General features: G+C 41.5%; 1 protein-coding gene across 2 annotated transcripts; it reads left to right on the top strand.

Moving 5' to 3' along the window:
• Positions 1-4,326: 4,326 nt before the first annotated feature.
• Positions 4,327-16,245, top strand: UBE2T (ubiquitin conjugating enzyme E2 T). 2 transcript variants are annotated; one of them, XM_084796378.1, is made up of 7 exons: positions 4,327-4,464; positions 10,953-11,114; positions 12,304-12,373; positions 13,469-13,574; positions 13,924-14,022; positions 14,143-14,226; positions 15,886-16,245. In XM_084796378.1, exons 2-7 carry the CDS (start codon positions 11,006-11,008, stop codon positions 16,030-16,032), a joined length of 615 nt encoding a protein of 204 aa, XP_084652504.1. In that variant the 5' UTR covers positions 4,327-4,464; positions 10,953-11,005; the 3' UTR covers positions 16,033-16,245. The 2 variants fall into 2 exon arrangements, with proteins under 2 accessions (XP_084652504.1, XP_084652505.1); XM_084796379.1 differs by lacking the exon at positions 4,327-4,464 and adding an exon at positions 4,488-4,645.
• The last annotated feature ends 867 nt before the right edge of the window (positions 16,246-17,112 follow it).

Below are 17,112 nucleotides of genomic sequence, written 5' to 3'. Positions count from 1 at the left end.
CACAAATGAGGGGAGAATCAATGTCTTTTTTTATCAAATGGCATCTCTCGCCATTCGGTATTTAAGTTATTAAAATTACTATTGTTTATTTAAAAAAACTATGTGTATAACAATTGGTTTTTATAATTTTTCATAATTGTATTTACTGTATATAAAAGTGGCCTTTTTTATTTAGACAGAAAAGAGATGTTGGGGGATGGTCTGATGTATTTTGATGCTAATTACTGCTTGCCATCTCTAACCCATCTTTTGCTTAATAAAAAGCCATCCCACCTGGGCAGGGCAGAGGAGATAGGTGAGGTTAAGAGAGAGAAATTCTGGGAAGAAGAAAGACCACCACGAGGAAGGAGAGAGACCTGAAGTGAAGAGAGGAAGGCTGCCATGGGTTAGCTGGAGGAGAAGCACATGGCCCGCAGCGTGGATGGAGAATCCAGGCCAGATGAAGAACATTAGCAAGTATTTGGGATTATGGATGGGAGGTAGCTCGATAGAAGTTATAAGAAGCAGATGGCATGGGATTGAGACAGGGATCCAATGCCTGCCCCACTATGGGAGGTAGTTTAGAGGATTAATATCTGCCCTGCCCCAGGTCTGTGTCTTGATTGATCGCTAGCTGGGCCTACAGATAATACATGTAATTTAAAAAACAATACCAGTTATGTATTACCAAATAACAATTATTAATAACTTAATTAGTTTAACTACATTAGTCAAAAATTATAGCACAAAAACATCTGTGTAGGCTTTGGTTTTTGTTGTTTAGTTTTATTTATTTATTTATTTTTAACAAACCTGCTTTATTTGGGGTTGTTTATTGACTATACCTCCCTTCCAACCCACCTACCCTGGATAGGAGAGAGAAGAGGTTAATGGGGACAGGAGAAGTAGACTCTTTAGACTCAGTTCCTTAGGGCGATTCCACGCTTTGTCTTCAGGACTCCAGCAGACTCATTAAACAGCAAACCAGAAATTCAGCAGAAGTGACTGCAACCCCAGCAGCCAGAACTTGGAGCAGCAGCTGGAACCTGGAGCATTCTCGGGAGCAGAGCATTTGTCTCTGGGACCATCTCAAAGTGATTAACAGTCAAGGAATATGAAGGGATGCAAAAGCCAAAAGCCAAGCCTCTGTTTGGGGGCTACACAGCTCTTCTCAGAGTCCATACCAGGATGTTGATGAGTTGGCAAACAACATGCCTCCATGTGTGGTAGTTGCCCTCCTATCAGAAAAGCATCACTTGCCCTCTCACGAGTCTCTTTCCAGCAGAGAAACATCATACATCCTCACACAAGTCTGTTTCATATCCCACACTTTGAGTCAAAGCAAAAACATGTTTACATCCACTACATATTTGTCTTCCTATGACTTGAAAAGGTTTTTGGTTTTGTTTGTTTGTTTATAGTTTTTCAAGACAGGGTTTCTCTGTGTAGCCTTGGCTTTCCTGGACTCCCTTTATAGACCAGGCTGAACTTATAGTGATCCAACTGCTTCTACCTACCTGAGTGCTGGGATTAAAAGCATGTGCCCCCATACCTGGCTAACCTTTGTTTTTTAAAATTAAAGCAAAGTGTGGCTTTTCCTCCCAAACATCTTCACCTAAGCAAAACTCTCAGAGAATAAACTTATACAGCTCATTAAACAAGCTTGATAGCTTAAGTGTCTTAAATACTCTAAAAAATATTTTACAGATTTATGCACTTATTTGTGCATGCCTGAGTGAGTGCAACTATACACCAAGGCCAGAATAGGGCATCAGTTCCCTGAGCCTTGGAGTTACAGGTGTTTGCCTGGACCCCAACTTGATAAACAGGTGCTGGCCCTCAAGGTTGAGGCAAATGCTCCAGCTCTCTAATAAAACATTTGTAACTACAAGTTAAATCCAAACAAATGATCCTGTGTACAAATAAAGTATAATTTTTCTATTTTCCAAGTCACTGGTCTGGGGAGTTGGCTCAATGGGTAAGAGTACTTGCTTTGCAAACATGAGGACCTGAGTTCAAGGCCCCAACACTGACATAAAAAGCCAAGCTCAGCTGATTGTACCTATAACCCCAGCTTTGGGAAACACATGATGAGTCTCAAGAGCTGGCAGGCCAGCCAGCCTAGCTGAAACAATGTGTGTCTGGGTATGTTAAGGACCCTGTCTTCAGGCTATAAAGTATAGAGAATCAGAGGAAGATCCCCAACATCCTGGATTCCACATGAGCTACATGGGTGCACATACTTACCTGCACACTTGAATGTACCACATATGTATACCACATACCACAATCATTCACTAAATAAATATAACTGGTCCAACACAGATGTCATTTATAAAAGAAATAAAATTTTAAATAATTTATTTTTATTTTACATGCATTGGTGCTTTGCCTGCATATACGTCTGTGTGAGGGTATCAGGTCTCCTGGAACTGGAGTTACAGACAGTTGTGAGCTGCCGTATGGGTGCTGAAAATTGAACCCGGGTCCTCTGGAAGAGCAGCCAGTGCCCTTAACCACTGAGCCATTTCTCCAGCCCCAAATAAATTTTTTTTTTTTGAGACAGGGTTTGTCTGTGTAATAGACCTGGCTGTCCTGGACTGACTTTGTAGACCAGGCTGGCCTGGAACTCACAGAGATCCTGTTGCCTCTGCCTCCCAAGTTCTGGGATTAAAGGCGTGTACCACCACACCTGGCAGAAATAAAGTTTTTATCAAGTAATAATTTTCCATATTTGCACTTTAGTTGTAACATTAGAGCAATCTACTTTTCAAGTATCACGTAATTATAATCTTAACACATAGAAAATAGAGGCACCAGGCATGGTGGTGCATGCCTTTAATCCCAGCGCTTGGGAGGCATAGGCAAGTGGATCTCTGTGAGTTCAAGGCCAGCCTCGTCTACAAAGCAAGACCAGGACAGCCAGGACTACAAGGGAAACCCTGAGGCTGGCTTGAGCTATATGGTACCCTGCCTCAAATAAACAAAACAAAGCAAAATAAGCAAATAGTGATAATACTCAGGCAGGAGGACGGTTGTGACTCTGAGGCCAGGTTGAGGTTCAGAATGAAGCCCTTGCCTCAAAAATCCTAATTAGGGCCAGGTGTAGTAGATAGTACATGCCTTTGGACCCAGAACTTGGTAGGCAAAAGCAGGCAGATCTCTATGAGTTGGAGGCCAGCCTGGTCTAAATAGTTAGCCCCAGGATGCAAAGTGAGACCCTTGTATAAAAAAAAAAAATCCTAAATTAATTAAATTGAAAAGAAAGTAACATTTAGGGCAATCTTTCTGGCTCTAGTCCCACCCGTTAACATATCTCCCCCTGGTGGACAAAATGGAAACTACACACCTAAAATGGGATCCTTTCTCTTTCTGTAACTCCTTTCCTTTGTCCAAACTGTAGCTGATCCTTCCCACCAAATTCAATACAGTTTGTGATTTTTCTCAAAGACAATTTTGAATTCTGTTTTTAAAAGAATCATCCAAGAAAGGTTCCATTTCAGTTCTGAAGACAGAACGAATGGACGTACGGTCACTGTTGGAATAGGAAGAATAAGAAAAGATGCTGAAAGTACTAGATATCAAGAAATGTCAGCAGTAAGTTAAGCAGTAACTCCAACATGGTAACGGAAAACACTTTACTGCAACAAGGAATTCCTAACAGGACTGACTAACAGGGCAGAGGGCGGTCCTCATCCTTAGCTCCCCCGTAGTGCAAAGGATCTCTTTCGCAGTACTCCTAACTTGTTCAGCTTCCATACGAACACTTCGAGTGGTGAAGAAATCTACTCTATCCGCTTTATTATTCAGAGTTCTGATGGAATCCTTTGTCCACCAGAATTGTAAGTTTGTTGGTTTGTTGTCTTTTGTTTTCCAGCTGGAGGAAATCTACGTAACCTAGGCTAGTCTCAAATTCCCGGTCCCTTTACTGGTTACTGGTCTTAAATGAAGCAGTAAAGTTTCCTCTGACAATCCTTAAAGTTTGGGCGACGTGCTGTGCGCCTAATTCTAGCACTTAGGAGGCTGACGCAGGAGTGCCGAGGGGGTGGGGGGAGGGAAGGAGAGAGGGAGGACCAAAACAAGAAATAAAGGCAGCTACTTAGCAGTCGATTCCCCATTGTAAGTATGTCCAGCTGCTTTCGTTTTCTCTCCTGTATGTGACTTCCCGGCCTTCCCTGCTCACAGCGGACTTCCAACCACCCAGACAGCGGGAACAAGGGATTCCGGGTCCCGGTGCGCGCGCCAATTTGAGCCCTGCGTAAGCAGACGCACGCTCCGGGCGCCGGCCAATAGGCGGGCACGCCCTCCTCCCGGGATTGCTGCGGACCAATCACAGTCCTTGTTTGGAGGGGGTGGAGTCGTTTCAACGGTCTCTGGGTGGGTAGGTGGGAAGGCAGCGTGGGCACTGCAGACGCGCGCGGCTGCAAGCGGAGCTCCTGGGGAGTGTTGCGGGTGCCACCGGAGGGAACGTACCCCGAGTTCACAGTGAGTTGGGGGAAGGAGCCCCGTTTCTACCCAGGAGGAGCACGGCGGGGAGAGAGAACCGCCTTGTGCGCACCAAGGCAGGGTTTACCTCCAGCATCTGCCACCTACCCAGGTTCTGTGCGTTGATTATTTACCTCAGGCCTGAGGCACAAAACAAAACGCCAGCTCTCGGGAATCTGAGGTACAGGCTGCAGATTTATGAAGAAGCACAGAGGGTGGAAAGTCTGGGTGGGGTGCGCTACTGCAGACGGGAAGGAATTGTCCTTTGATGTGGCGCGCACACAGGTGTGGAAGAATGTTATGAATAGTCAGTGCGGTGTAAATATTCGTTTATTAGGAGTAATTGCTGGAAAAGAGGCTAAAACCATCGGCTTTAAAAAATTGAAAGAAAAACACCTATTGAAGCTATAGTGTAAGGAGCTTTTTTGTTATGATTGGTTGGTTGGGGGGGGGGTTGTTTTGTTTGGGGGACAGCTGTCGCTGTAGCCCAGGCTGACCTGGAACTGATTTCTGCCTAGAAGCCTCCAGTATCAATGCCACCAAGTCTATAAGGAGCCTTTATATTCAGAAAATACAGAATAAGAGATGGTTTTTTTTTTTATGTCAAATGACTTTTTTGTATTTACTTTTATTTCATGTATATGAGTGTTGGCATATATGTGTGTGCACCATGTGTATGCATGGTGTCCACGGAGGCCAGAGGAGTTAACAGTTCTGAGCTCTTAACAGCGTAACTATCTCTCCAGCCCCCGAAGGACTTTGTATATGCCAGTTGTGTTAACATAGAGTCCGGTTACAGTTGCTGCTTTGATAGAAATTGCTTAAGTTTTTTCTTATTCTAATCTGATTAGCATGCCTTTCCACCGTGTTCTTATTTTATATAAAGATACAGTTTATAGTTGTAGATAGTTCAATTTTTTTTTTACTTTATATTATTGCTTTTATTGTTATTAATAGTTTTGGGGGTTTTTGTTTTGCTTTGGTTCTGGGGTTTTTTGTTTGTTTGGTTGGTTTTTTTGGTTTTTGTTTGTTTGTTTGTATGTTTGTTTGTTTATTTCTTTGTTTTTTGAAACAGGGTTTCTCTCTTTATAGACCAGGCTGGCCTTTGGAACTCACAGAGATCCACCTGCCTCTGCCTCCCTAGTGCTGGGATTAAAGGCGTGTGCCACCACGCCTGGCTGTGGATAGTTTTGGTTTTTTTGTTTGTTTGTTTGTTTTTTAACTGATTGTCAGTAGACAACTTTGAAGAGACTGTTCTCTCCTGTTGTGGATTACTGGTATTGAATCAAGTTGTTAGGACTATTATTCAAGTGCTTTAACCCGTTGAGCTGTTTTTCCATATTTGGAAGGCTTTTGTTTTGCTGAAGTAGTTCTTCAGATTTACTGTGTAAAATAGCAGTGTTTTGGCAGACCGAGTCCTGGGGAGAAAGCCAGTGCCCTTTTATGACCTCTGCATCAGCTCCTGCCTCCAATTTTCTGTCCTATTCAAATATTCCTGGCTTCCTTCAACAATTTACTATGATGTAGAAATGTAAGTGAAATGCTCCCCTCCCTGCAAAATAGCAAGGCTTCGTTGGGTTTAAAGAAAATGAAAGAGGCTGAGCACACACCTTTAATCCCAGCAGGGCCAGGCTAGTCTTTGGGTTTGAGGCCAGCCTGGTCTACAAAGCAAGTTCCAAGACAGCTAGGGCCACAAAGAGAAGCTCTATCTTTAAAAACCTTTAATCCCAGCACTCAGGAGGCAGAGTCAGGCAGATAGATCACTGTGAGTTCAAGGTCAGCCTGGTCTACAAAGAGAGTCCGGGACAGCCAAGGCCACACAGAGAAAACCATGTCTTGAAAAAACTAAAGTAATAACAATAATATAAGCAAAACAAAAAACAAACCAAAGAGAGAGAAAATGATAGGTAGAATTAGGAAACAAAATAGTGGAAATCGAGAGTAAAAATTAAGTTGGTCTGAGGCTTTTCTATGGTATGTGAGTCAAAGGACCAGTGGATTTCACTTTGCTCTGTGTGTATAAAAATTCTTTGTGCCACATCCATGCCTGTTGGGTCCCCTGGAACTGAGGTCATGGATGGTTATGAGACATCATCATGTGGGTGCTGGGAATCAAACCCAGGACCTCTGTGGAAGAAACAAAGTCTCTTAATCACTGAGCTACTCTGCTCTAGCATCCACTTTTGTTTTAATTTGTTTTGTTTGAAACAGGGTCTTGTTTGTAGCCCTGGCTAGTCTGGAGCTTGTCTTGTAGACCAGACTGGTATAGAATTTTTAGTAATTCTCTTGCCTCTGCCTCCCAAGCGATAAGATTGCAGATCTGTGTCACCACAACTACCTAAGCTATTTATTTAAGTTGCTGAGGAGATATTTTTGTTTTTGCATTAAACTTATTTTTGTATATGTGATCGGTACATATTTTTACTTCTCTCTCTCTCTCTCTCTCTCTCTCTCTCTCTCTCTCTGTGTGTGTGTGTGTGTGTGTGTGTGTTAGCACCTGTGGGAAGGTCAGAGAACAATTTAGTAAGAGTTATTTCTTCTCTCTCCCCTAAACAAATGCTAAGGTATATTCATGCACCACCACACCCCACTTTTTATGAGGGTTCTGGATTAAACTCAGGTCCTCAAAATATATATCAAGCATTTTAACAACTGAACTGTCTCCCTTTTTATAGGACATTCTGAGCAAGACCCAACAATTTTTAAGGATATGAATAATATGTTAGGAACCAATAACAAGACTGGATGTGGTGGCACATGCCTGTGATTTCTAGCATGTTAGGAGCCTAGGCAGAAGAAAACGGTGCCAGCATGGACTACATACATTGAGACTACCAGGCCAGCCTTGGTATGCCAAGGATGGGAGAGATTGTACTTTGTATCAAAATTTAGGAGAATATATAAATTAGAAAGCAATATTTAGCCTTACGTGTTTACGTTTAAAAAGAAAATTAACAACCTGATAGAGCTCAGTTGGTACAGTGCTTGCCAAACATCCACACAGCCCTGAGTCGTCTCCATTGCCATGTAAATTGGATGTGATGGTATACACTTGTAATCCCAACATTTGGAGGTAAGGGGACCAGAAGTCATCCTCAGCTACATACCAAATTTGAAACAGTCTGGGGTACATGAGACTCTATCTCAAAACAAATGCAAGAGGGGATGAAGAGGGGGAGAGAGTTGCCTGCAAAGGAGGAAGATGAAGCATGACCCTAAGCCTAGTCTGGAGAGGAAGGCTAAGAAAGTACTAAGATGTCAGTGTGAAAGACAGGAGCAGGAACTGTTGGAATAAATTTTCAACAGAATTATTTAATGTTATTTATAAAGATTAATAAAATTGATGCATGCCTGGAAAACATAAGGAAAGGGGAAAAGTGTGGTCTAGATGAACAAGGTTAGAAATGAAAAGCACTACCACAGATTGTACAGAGGGTCTTGCCATGTAGCCCAGGTTGCCTCAAACTCACAGTGATCCGAGCTCCTATCTCAACCTCCCAAGTACTAAGATTACAGGTAAGTGCCACTTAGGCTTGGAAAAAATGATTTTTTTTCTATAAGTAATTTTTGAATGAGCAGATAAATTTGTAGGGTCTCCCTATGTCGTTCTAGGTGGCCTGGTACTTGTGTAGACTGGGCTGCCTCACACTCAGAAATCAATCTGTCTTTGCCTTCCTGAGTACTGAGTTTAAAGGTGTGCACTACCATGCTTTCTAGCAAAATTAAATTTATCAAAATTGGCTGAAAACAAATTGAAAATGAATACTAGCTTCCATATTTTTAAAATGGGTTTAAATTAAAATTTAATTCTCTAAACATTAACACCAGGACAATCATTTCCTAGACTATCAATATATTAAAAAGTGGCAATACTTTCTAATTCATAAAACTGACATAACATAGCAAACTGATAAGGACAAAATTAGAAAAAAAAATTACATGCCAATTGTACCCTTCAGCACAGTGTTGGAAGCTTTCCCTTTGAGGTTGGAAATCAAAAGAGGTGTCAGATCTAGTCAGGGCATTGGAAGTTATCTCCAAAACAGAGGACCGAAATGAACTAGGAGAAGTATTGACTATTAGAATAATCATCCTTCTTCCTAACCCCCAGTAGATTCAACTTCAGAATTAAGGTTTAGTTCAAACAAATTACATTTATGTTTACTAGTAAGGATGTACTGGTAAGTAAAATAGAGGGACTTTGTTTTGAGATAAGATGAGGTGGCTAATATTGTCAACTTAAGTATGGGATTTAGCTCAGTGGTAGAGCGCTTGACTAGCAAGCACAAGGCCCTGGGTTCGGTCCTCAGCTCTGCGGGGGGGGGGGGGGGGGACACGACAAAATAACAAAAAGTACGGGATCTAGGATCACCTTGGAGATTAACCTTCAGGCATGTCTGTAAGGACATTTCTAGATTGAATTGATTGAGGTGGGAAGACCCGCCATAAATATGGGTGGAGCCATTCTGTGGACAGGGGTCCCAGAACTGAGGAAGCTGAGCACCAGCTGTTATCCCTGCTGCCTCGTATTGCTGCAGCAGTGCGGTCTCCACTACTCAGGACTGCGTCCTCAGGCTGTGAGCCAAAATGCACACTTCCTTTTCTTGAGTTGCTTTCATCGGGTATTTTCTCATAGGAAGGAGAAAACTAATACACAGGACCCCACACTGTGGCCAGGCTGACCTCAGACCTAGAATAATCCTTTTATTCAGCTTGCTTAGTGCTCTACTTACCAGTGTGAGCAACCACACAGGGCCAGAAAGTAGCTTTCTTAGTTTGAGACAAGATCTTATATACCCCATACTGGCCTCAAGCTGTATAGTCAAGGCTGACAGTTTATTGCTGATCTTCCTGCCTCAGCCTCCCAATTGATGAGATTATATATGTGGGCCACCCATGCCCAGCATAATATATGCAGTACTTACCTGATGGCTGTTTTGCCATGCAGCCTTCTCCCACCCCACCTTTACTAGTGCAGGATCTTGCACATAGCAGTAAGTTACATCCCCAGTCCCTGAACTGAAAACAATTTAAATGAAAAATAAATAGGCTATAGTAACTGAAGTTTTGATTCAGAATGTTCCAGATGATGAATGGAACAAATTTCGAAGACTCAAAGCCGATCCACACATGTTTGGAAATTTAATTTTATGGTCATATTAGAAGGGTGAAGTTTCTTTTTTTCTTTTTTTAAATAATGCTAGGACAATTGGTTATTCACTTTGGTGAGGGAGATTAAAATTGGATCTTCTACCTCTTGCTATGCACAAAAAAAACAGTTACTGATAGTTGAAAGATTTAAGTATGAAGAACAAAATTGTCTGCATGTATTCTATGCACCGTATGCATGCCTGGTGCCTGAGGTGTTGCAGATGGCTGTGAGCTGCTACATGTGTGCTGGGAATCAAACCCAGGTCCTCTGGCAAAGCAACAAATGATTATAACCACTGAACCAGCACAAAAGTTGTATTTTTTTTAAGCTTAAAGAGTATATAGGAAAATATCTGTAAATGTGAGAGTATGGAAAATATTTAAAATAGAATAACATTAAGAATATATTCATGGGCGAGAGAGATGGCTCAGTGGTTAAGAGCACTGACTGCTCTTCCAGAGGTCCTGAGTTCAATTCCCAGCAACCACATGGTGGCTCCCAACCATCTACATGGTTGCCTAATCTGATGCCCTCTTCTGGCTATATACATAATAAATAAATAAATAAATAAGACATATATATATTAGCTGGACTTGGTGGCCCAGGCTTTTAATCCCAATTACTTTGTAGATTGAGGTAGGAAAATCATAAGTTTAAGGGTTTACTGAGTGCTCAAGATCAGCCTGGGCAACTAAGGGAGACCTATCTCAAAATTTAAAAAAATTAAAAAGGCTGAAGTAAAATTTATGAACAAGGCTCTTGGTCCAGCACTACAAGGAAAAAGAAAGAAGAAGATGTGTTCATCTGACTTGCAGCAAAAAGCTTTAATTTGTGAGATTATTTTGTAATACGCATCAAAATAATAGTCTCCTTTTGTGTGGTTACGAGTTGAGTGGTGTGTTTGTGAGTGTTTTTTGAGCATATTGGATGTTGGTGACTGAGACAGAAGGGTTAGGAGTGCTAGAGTGGAGTGGGCTAATAGTTTGAGTTCCCTGAAGAATCAGGAAACTGCAGACTCCATAATACATGGAGAGAATGTCAGACACTTAAACACTAACTTAAAGTGTCTCCGAATGTTGGTGCATTGATCTTGCTTTCACAAAGCATACAGACAGCTCACAGCTACTGTCTGCCCAGACCCTCACTGCCCAGGCATGCTCAGGATTCATTTGTGAGCAGAACTGGACTCAGACTCTATCCTCATGACTATAAATTATTAATGGATGCATTTTTTTGTCACAAGAGAGAAATAAGATTCTATTCTTCACTAAACTGAAGCTGTGCTGAAAATGCTAGTCATTGTGACTATTCCATGGTTGCTTCTTTTCTTTTCCAGTACGCCCTCGCTCACCCTTAGTGAACTGTTTTTGGTTCATTTCACTTGAGACCATGCAGAAAGCCTCACGCCTGAAGAGAGAACTGCACATGTTAGCCATAGAACCTCCCCCAGGCATCACGTGCTGGCAGGAAAAGGACCGAGTAGATGATTTGCGAGCTCGTAGGTATCTCATTCTGCCTGTGATGATGGTTGTAGCCCTAGTGAAGATTATCCTAAATTTCACACGTGGTATATTTGAAAGTAGGGTGTAGTAAGGTGAAGGAGCACTGCCATCTTTCTTCCTTAGTTGGTTTGCTTTCATAAAGTTTGCCTAGCATTTCCTGTTTCTTTGACTTGTTATATCTTTTACTGGTTTGTAATTAAGGATGTCAGCTGGGCATTGGTGATACATGTCTACAATCCCAGGATTCTGGAAGGGAGGGGGGGGATTGCTTCAATGGCTCAAAGCCAATTAGACTACAGAATGAGATTTTGTCTCAATAAAAAAGCTAGTGCAGGAGTTGGGGTGTGGAGGGCAGGAACAGTAAGTAAGGGCACCAAGCCTAACGACTCAAGTTTAATCTTCAGGATCCATGTGGTGGAAGGAGAGAACCAGCTCCTTTAAGTAGTTCTCTGACTTCTAAGTCCATGGCATAGCATGTGTAGACACACACATACATTATAATTTTTAATGGAATTCAAACCAGATTTGGCTATTAGTTGTACAGTGGTGTTCCGGGGCAGATGGGCAGACAGGAAGCACTGCATGGAGACTCAGCTAAAGCCCTAATTAAATACGGTCCTACACCCAGTTCCTTTTTTTAATTTTATTTTTAGATTTTATTTATTTGTGTGTGTTTGTGATTACATGCACACATGTGCAGGTGCCCGAGGGAGCCAGAAGAGAGCATCAGATCCTCTTGAGTTGGAGTTACAGGCAGTAGTTGTAAGCACCTGATGTGGGTGTCAAGATGACACTCTGGTCCTTGGAAGAACATTGAGCACTCTTAACTGCTGAGCCATCTCTCCAGCCCCTATACCTAGAACTGTACACCTCACTAGGTTCATTTGATAGTTTCTGTTGTTTTGCCTTTTGAGAAAGGGTTTCATGTAGTCTAGGTTGGCCTCAAACTTGCTATGTAACCAAGGAAGACCTTGACTTTCTGATTCTCCTTTCTCCACCACTAGAGTACTAGGATTTCAAATTATGCCACCATGTGTGGCTCACTTACTGTTTCCTGTTGAACTCAGGGCTTTATGAATGCTAGGCAAGTGCTCTGCTGAGGTACATCCTCAGCCCTTCGTGTGGTGATTCAAATCATCTGGTTCTCTTTTAATTTTCCTTCTTTTCTTCCTTTCTTTTCTCAAGAAATACTAGGTGGAGTCAACACACCATATGAGAAAGGTGTTTTCACACTGGAAGTTATCATTCCTGAGAGGTGAGTGTGAATTAGAGGCAGCTTATAAGGTAAGGCATGGCCGCTGGAAGACAAACATAGAGTATTTAGAGCATTAAATGTAGCAGTTAAGAACCAGTGTTTTGCCAGATATAGTGGCACACACTTGTAATTCCAGCATTAGGGAAGGCAGAGGCAGGTGGATTTCTGTGAGTTCAAAACTAGCCAGTGAGTCCAGGACAGCCAAGGCTACACTTAGAGACCAAAAACAAAACAAAACAACAACAACAAAAAACCCACACAAACAAAAAGGCCAGTGTTTTAATCCTAGTCTTACCATGACTAGGCATGTGGTAAGTTGTTATTGTCTCCCTGGGGTTCAATTTCCTTCTCTGAAATAATGGACTACATCAGAACTGAGCCTGCCCCTCCAAAAAGATCATGGTAAATATGTATTTTATATAACATAAAGTTAACTCTTGTGGCTATTTTAGATATACATTTCATATTGTTGTGCTTTTTCCTCCCACTTGTTTAGAGTCAGGGTTTCATTGTGTAGCCCTGGCTGTCCTGGAACTCACTTTGTAGACCAGCTCTTCAAACTCATAGAGATCTGCCTGCCTCTGCCTTCCAAGCGCTGGGATTAAAGGTGTGTGCCACCACTGCTCATATGTTGTGCAACTATTAATACTATCTCCAGAACTTGTCGTCTTCCCAAACTGTAATTTCATACCCATTAAGACTCTACCCCCACCTCTACCCCCACCCTCATCCCACCCCCACCCCAAGTCTTCCCTGACACCAACCCTCGGCAGCTACCATTTGTGTTAAGGCCCTCCTTTAAGGCAAGTCTCCTTTAAGTCTCTAGTCAGGTAAGTTATAACTGTAGTTTTGTGTAGAACGAAGAAAGGATGAAATGAATATCTTTTTTAAGATTTACTTATTATTATGTATATAGTGTTCTGTCTGCATGTATGCCTGCACACCAGAAGAGGGCATAAGATCACATTATAGATGGTTGTAAGCCGCCATGTCATTGCTGGGAATTGAACTCAGGACCTCTGGAAGAAAAGACAGTGCTCTTAACCACTGAACCATCTCTCCATCCCCAAATAATCTGTTCTTACACACTCACAGGTACCCGTTTGAACCACCACAGGTCCGATTTCTGACTCCAATTTATCATCCAAACATTGATTCTAGTGGAAGGATTTGTCTAGATATTCTCAAATTGCCACCAAAAGTGAGTAGGGGTTAAGAAATTGACTCTGATCAGTCTTCTTGGGACTTGAAAGGGAAAGCAGGAGGATCAGGAATTAAAGGTCATCCATGATAGCACAGCAAGTTCAAGACCAGCATGGACTTACATGAAGCCCTGTCTCAAACAGACAAACCAAAAGTCTTTGGGTTATTACAGTGTCACATTCTTTTTTATTTTTATTTTTTGAGACTATCACATAGCCAAGGATGGCTTTAAACTCCTGGCACTCCTGCCTCTACCTCATAAATACTGATACTACAGGCATGGGTCACCATCCCTGGTTCAACAGTGTTGCATTCTAGCACAAAAGCAATTGTTCATTTGTATATAGGGTGCGTGGAGACCGTGCCTCAACATCGCCACTGTACTGACCTCTATTCAGCTGCTCATGGCAGAGCCCAATCCTGATGACCCACTAATGGCTGACATTGTACGTATCCCCATTTCTTCAGTAGTAATAGCCTACTTTATCTGTACCTTTAAATACCTTAGCACCTGGAGATCATCACAGCACGTTATTGTTTCTATTTTAACTCTGATTTTACTTCAGTCCTCAGAATTTAAATATAACAAGATAGCTTTTCTCAAGAATGCCAGGCAGTGGACAGAGACTCATGCAAGACAGAAACAAAAGGTATGATATTTGCTAATATTATCAGTTTGAGTATTGTACCTGTGGGGAAGGGAAGGACTAACAGCCCTCATCCCTAACTGAGGAGCTAATAAAAATGATAACAGTTGATAGCTCTGGAGGATGGACAGTCAGCTTTCTTTAAGGCCTCTCAGGTCATGCTCTGGTGGCCTGCTCCACACCCATGGGTATATGGCCAGTACAAATTGGACATGGTGGGTTATATTTTAAAAACAAACAAGGCCCAGTATGGTGATGCAGGCAGGTATCTGTGAGTTTGAGGCCAGCCTGATCTACATAGTAGTTCCAGTCCAGTCAAAACATGTTTTAAATTAAAAATAAAAAGAGGGTATAATGTTGGAGAAAGATAGGGGATGGATCTGGGAGGAGGAGGGGAGAAGTAAGGAATGCATATCATCAAATACATTGTATGAAATTCTCAAAGAATTAATAAAACATGATGTATACATGTACACATATGTATATGTACATGTTATAATGTATGTCCAGGAGCTGGAGAGACAACTTAGTGGTTAAGAGGGCGTGCTTCTCTTTTGAAGACTCTAATTCAGTACCCAGCATCCCTGTCAGTAGGCTCACAACTGCCTATAACTGCAGCTTTTAGGGATCTGATGTCCTCTTCTGGACCCCACAGGCACCTGCACTCACTAGTACACAAACCCACACAGATAGTTACATAATTAAAGAAAGAATATAGCTCGGAAGGCAGAGGCAGGTGAACACTGTAAGTTCAGGGCCAGCCTGGTCTACAAAGTGAATCAGGGAACCAGAGCTACACAGAGAAACCGTCTCCAAAAGCAAAAAAAACCAAAGCAAACAAACAAAAATACAGATTCATATCCCAGATAAAGCACTTAAAAATAAAATAGAGAGTATGCCTAAATAATACGTAGGAAGTTTATTAAAATAAAATAGAGAGTATGCCTAAATAATACGTAGGAAGTTTATTAAATTCATGCTGTGCTCTGGAATGGCTAGTTAGGTGCTTATCCTGTTGTAACTATCTAAAGATTATTAAGCAAATACTTGCTTAGATGCTCAACTAACAGTTGCCTCTGTTGACAACACTAGAGGGCAGGCAGCGTCTGCTTGATATTCTCATGTTCTTGTGAGTGGCAGGCATAGAGGGAAGGGGACTCATTTTTTTTTTCATATTTGTTCTTTTTATATTGAGCCAGGGACTAGTTACAAAATAATGGGAAGGTAGGCTTAGGAGGGAAAGTTTTATTTCTTATTTAAAAAAAAAAAAAGTAAAGCCATTGATGCAATAGGGGGGTATTTAAGTTGATAGAGTGGTTTGTTGAGACAGGTTTGTTTGCTAGTTTGTTTGTTTGTTTGTTTTATGTAGCCCTAACTGGCTTGAATTTACTATGTATTCAAGGCTAGCCTAAAACTCAGTAGTCCTCTTACCTCAGCCTCTTGATTGTTATAGGCATACATCATTATGACTAGCTCTTTGAGTTGATAAAGTTTAAAATGAAAAAATAAAGTATGCAAAAAAAAACAACTCTGATGATGGCTTTTGAAGGAAATACATGCACATTAAAATCTTAAAGAGTATCTGGCAATAACATTACAGAGCTTTGGTTTTTTCCATGAATACTGTGTGAACGTTGTGTTCGTTCCCTCTCTCCTTTGCAGGCTGATGAAAAGGAGGTAGGCACCTCATCAGAGTTTGGTGACTCTGAGGAAAGCAACTCCACACGGAAAAGGAAGGCCAGGCCACTAGGAGGCACAGAAAAGAAGTTTCACCCTGATGCCCAGAGAGTCTGTCCTGGTCCCTCTTAGTGCAGGCTGTGACAAGGTGGTCTCTCTTGCTTGCTTTTCTTAAATGTTTCCCTTTGTGTTTGATGACATAATGTTTGTATCCTTATAAAAGACCTTGTATGTTTACGAATTCTGCCATGCAACCATTCTTTAAGGATGGTTTGTTTTATTTATCTTGTACATATGTATTTTGAAAACTTTTAAACTTGAAAAATAAATAATACTTAATGTTAAGTGTGTGTTTACAGTAAATGTGTGTCTGGGAGTGAACTGGTCATAGTGCTATATGATCAGAATGTTAAAATATTTTGTCAGCTTACCATCACTAGAGACACAGTGTGGATGCACAATAGTTGTTAGGAATCATACCCCTAGGCTTTGGGGAGTGCAGCTTTCCAGAACCTTTAAAGCTGGGGTAAGGCTGTCTACCCCTTTGTCGGTGTCTAATTGTTTTCAGCTTTCACTTTGGGACCTACATAGCTGGTCAGAATCACTGTGCTGTAACTTTCCTTTGTTCAGCAGTCTGTTTTGTTGTACATTGAGACAGAATCTTGCCATGTGGCCAAGGCTAACCTCAAATGCACAGAGGATGTCTCTGCCTCCCAAGTACTGTGATTACAGGCATATAACACCATGCCTGGCCCATGACAAATATTATTCTGAGCAATTAGTTGCCAGACTTGAATCCCCTATTGTGATTTCATAATACACTTGTCTTATGGTGGATTTGGGGTGTTAAATGGCCAACATTTTATCCTCCTAGTCCTGTTATCCCATTAAATGACAGTTACAGATTGAAGTATAAGTCTGCTGATGCGAGAAAAGGTTACCGGTACTGTGTGAAAGACTTTGAGGGTGTAAAGGCTGGGACTGCCTAGACAAAGACTAGAATATCTCTATCTTGGTCTAGCAGTGATGGTTTTATACATAAGGTGATACATAAGAAAAATGCATCAGAATAAGCATGTGTTCTGCACCTGCTGGGTAAGGTATTCTTACGCTGTCACTCAGTAGCAGGCTGCTGTACATGTGCTAACTCATAAAGAAGATAAATGTGAAGTTATCTGTTTCATTAGTGACAGGTAACATTTATTAAAAATG

Source organism: Acomys minous (genome assembly GCF_964271855.1).
Source record: "Acomys minous genome assembly, chromosome: 1".
NCBI classification, from domain to species: domain Eukaryota; kingdom Metazoa; phylum Chordata; class Mammalia; order Rodentia; family Muridae; genus Acomys; species Acomys minous.
Note: the sequence above shows the minus strand (reverse complement) of the source record. Positions and strands in the feature narration are given on the sequence as shown.

What these genes read in the sequence shown, in the direction of transcription:
- UBE2T (XM_084796378.1), top strand. Translation starts at nt 11,006, where the DNA reads ATGCAGAAAGCCTCACGCCTGAAGAGAGAACTGCACATGTTAGCCATA. An exon ending in AGTAGATGATTTGCGAGCTC is followed by an intron (nt 11,115 to 12,303) that starts GTAGGTATCTCA and finishes TCTTTTCTCAAG; the next exon opens with AAATACTAGGTGGAGTCAAC. An exon ending in TTCTCAAATTGCCACCAAAA is followed by an intron (nt 13,575 to 13,923) that starts GTGAGTAGGGGT and finishes ATTTGTATATAG; the next exon opens with GGTGCGTGGAGACCGTGCCT.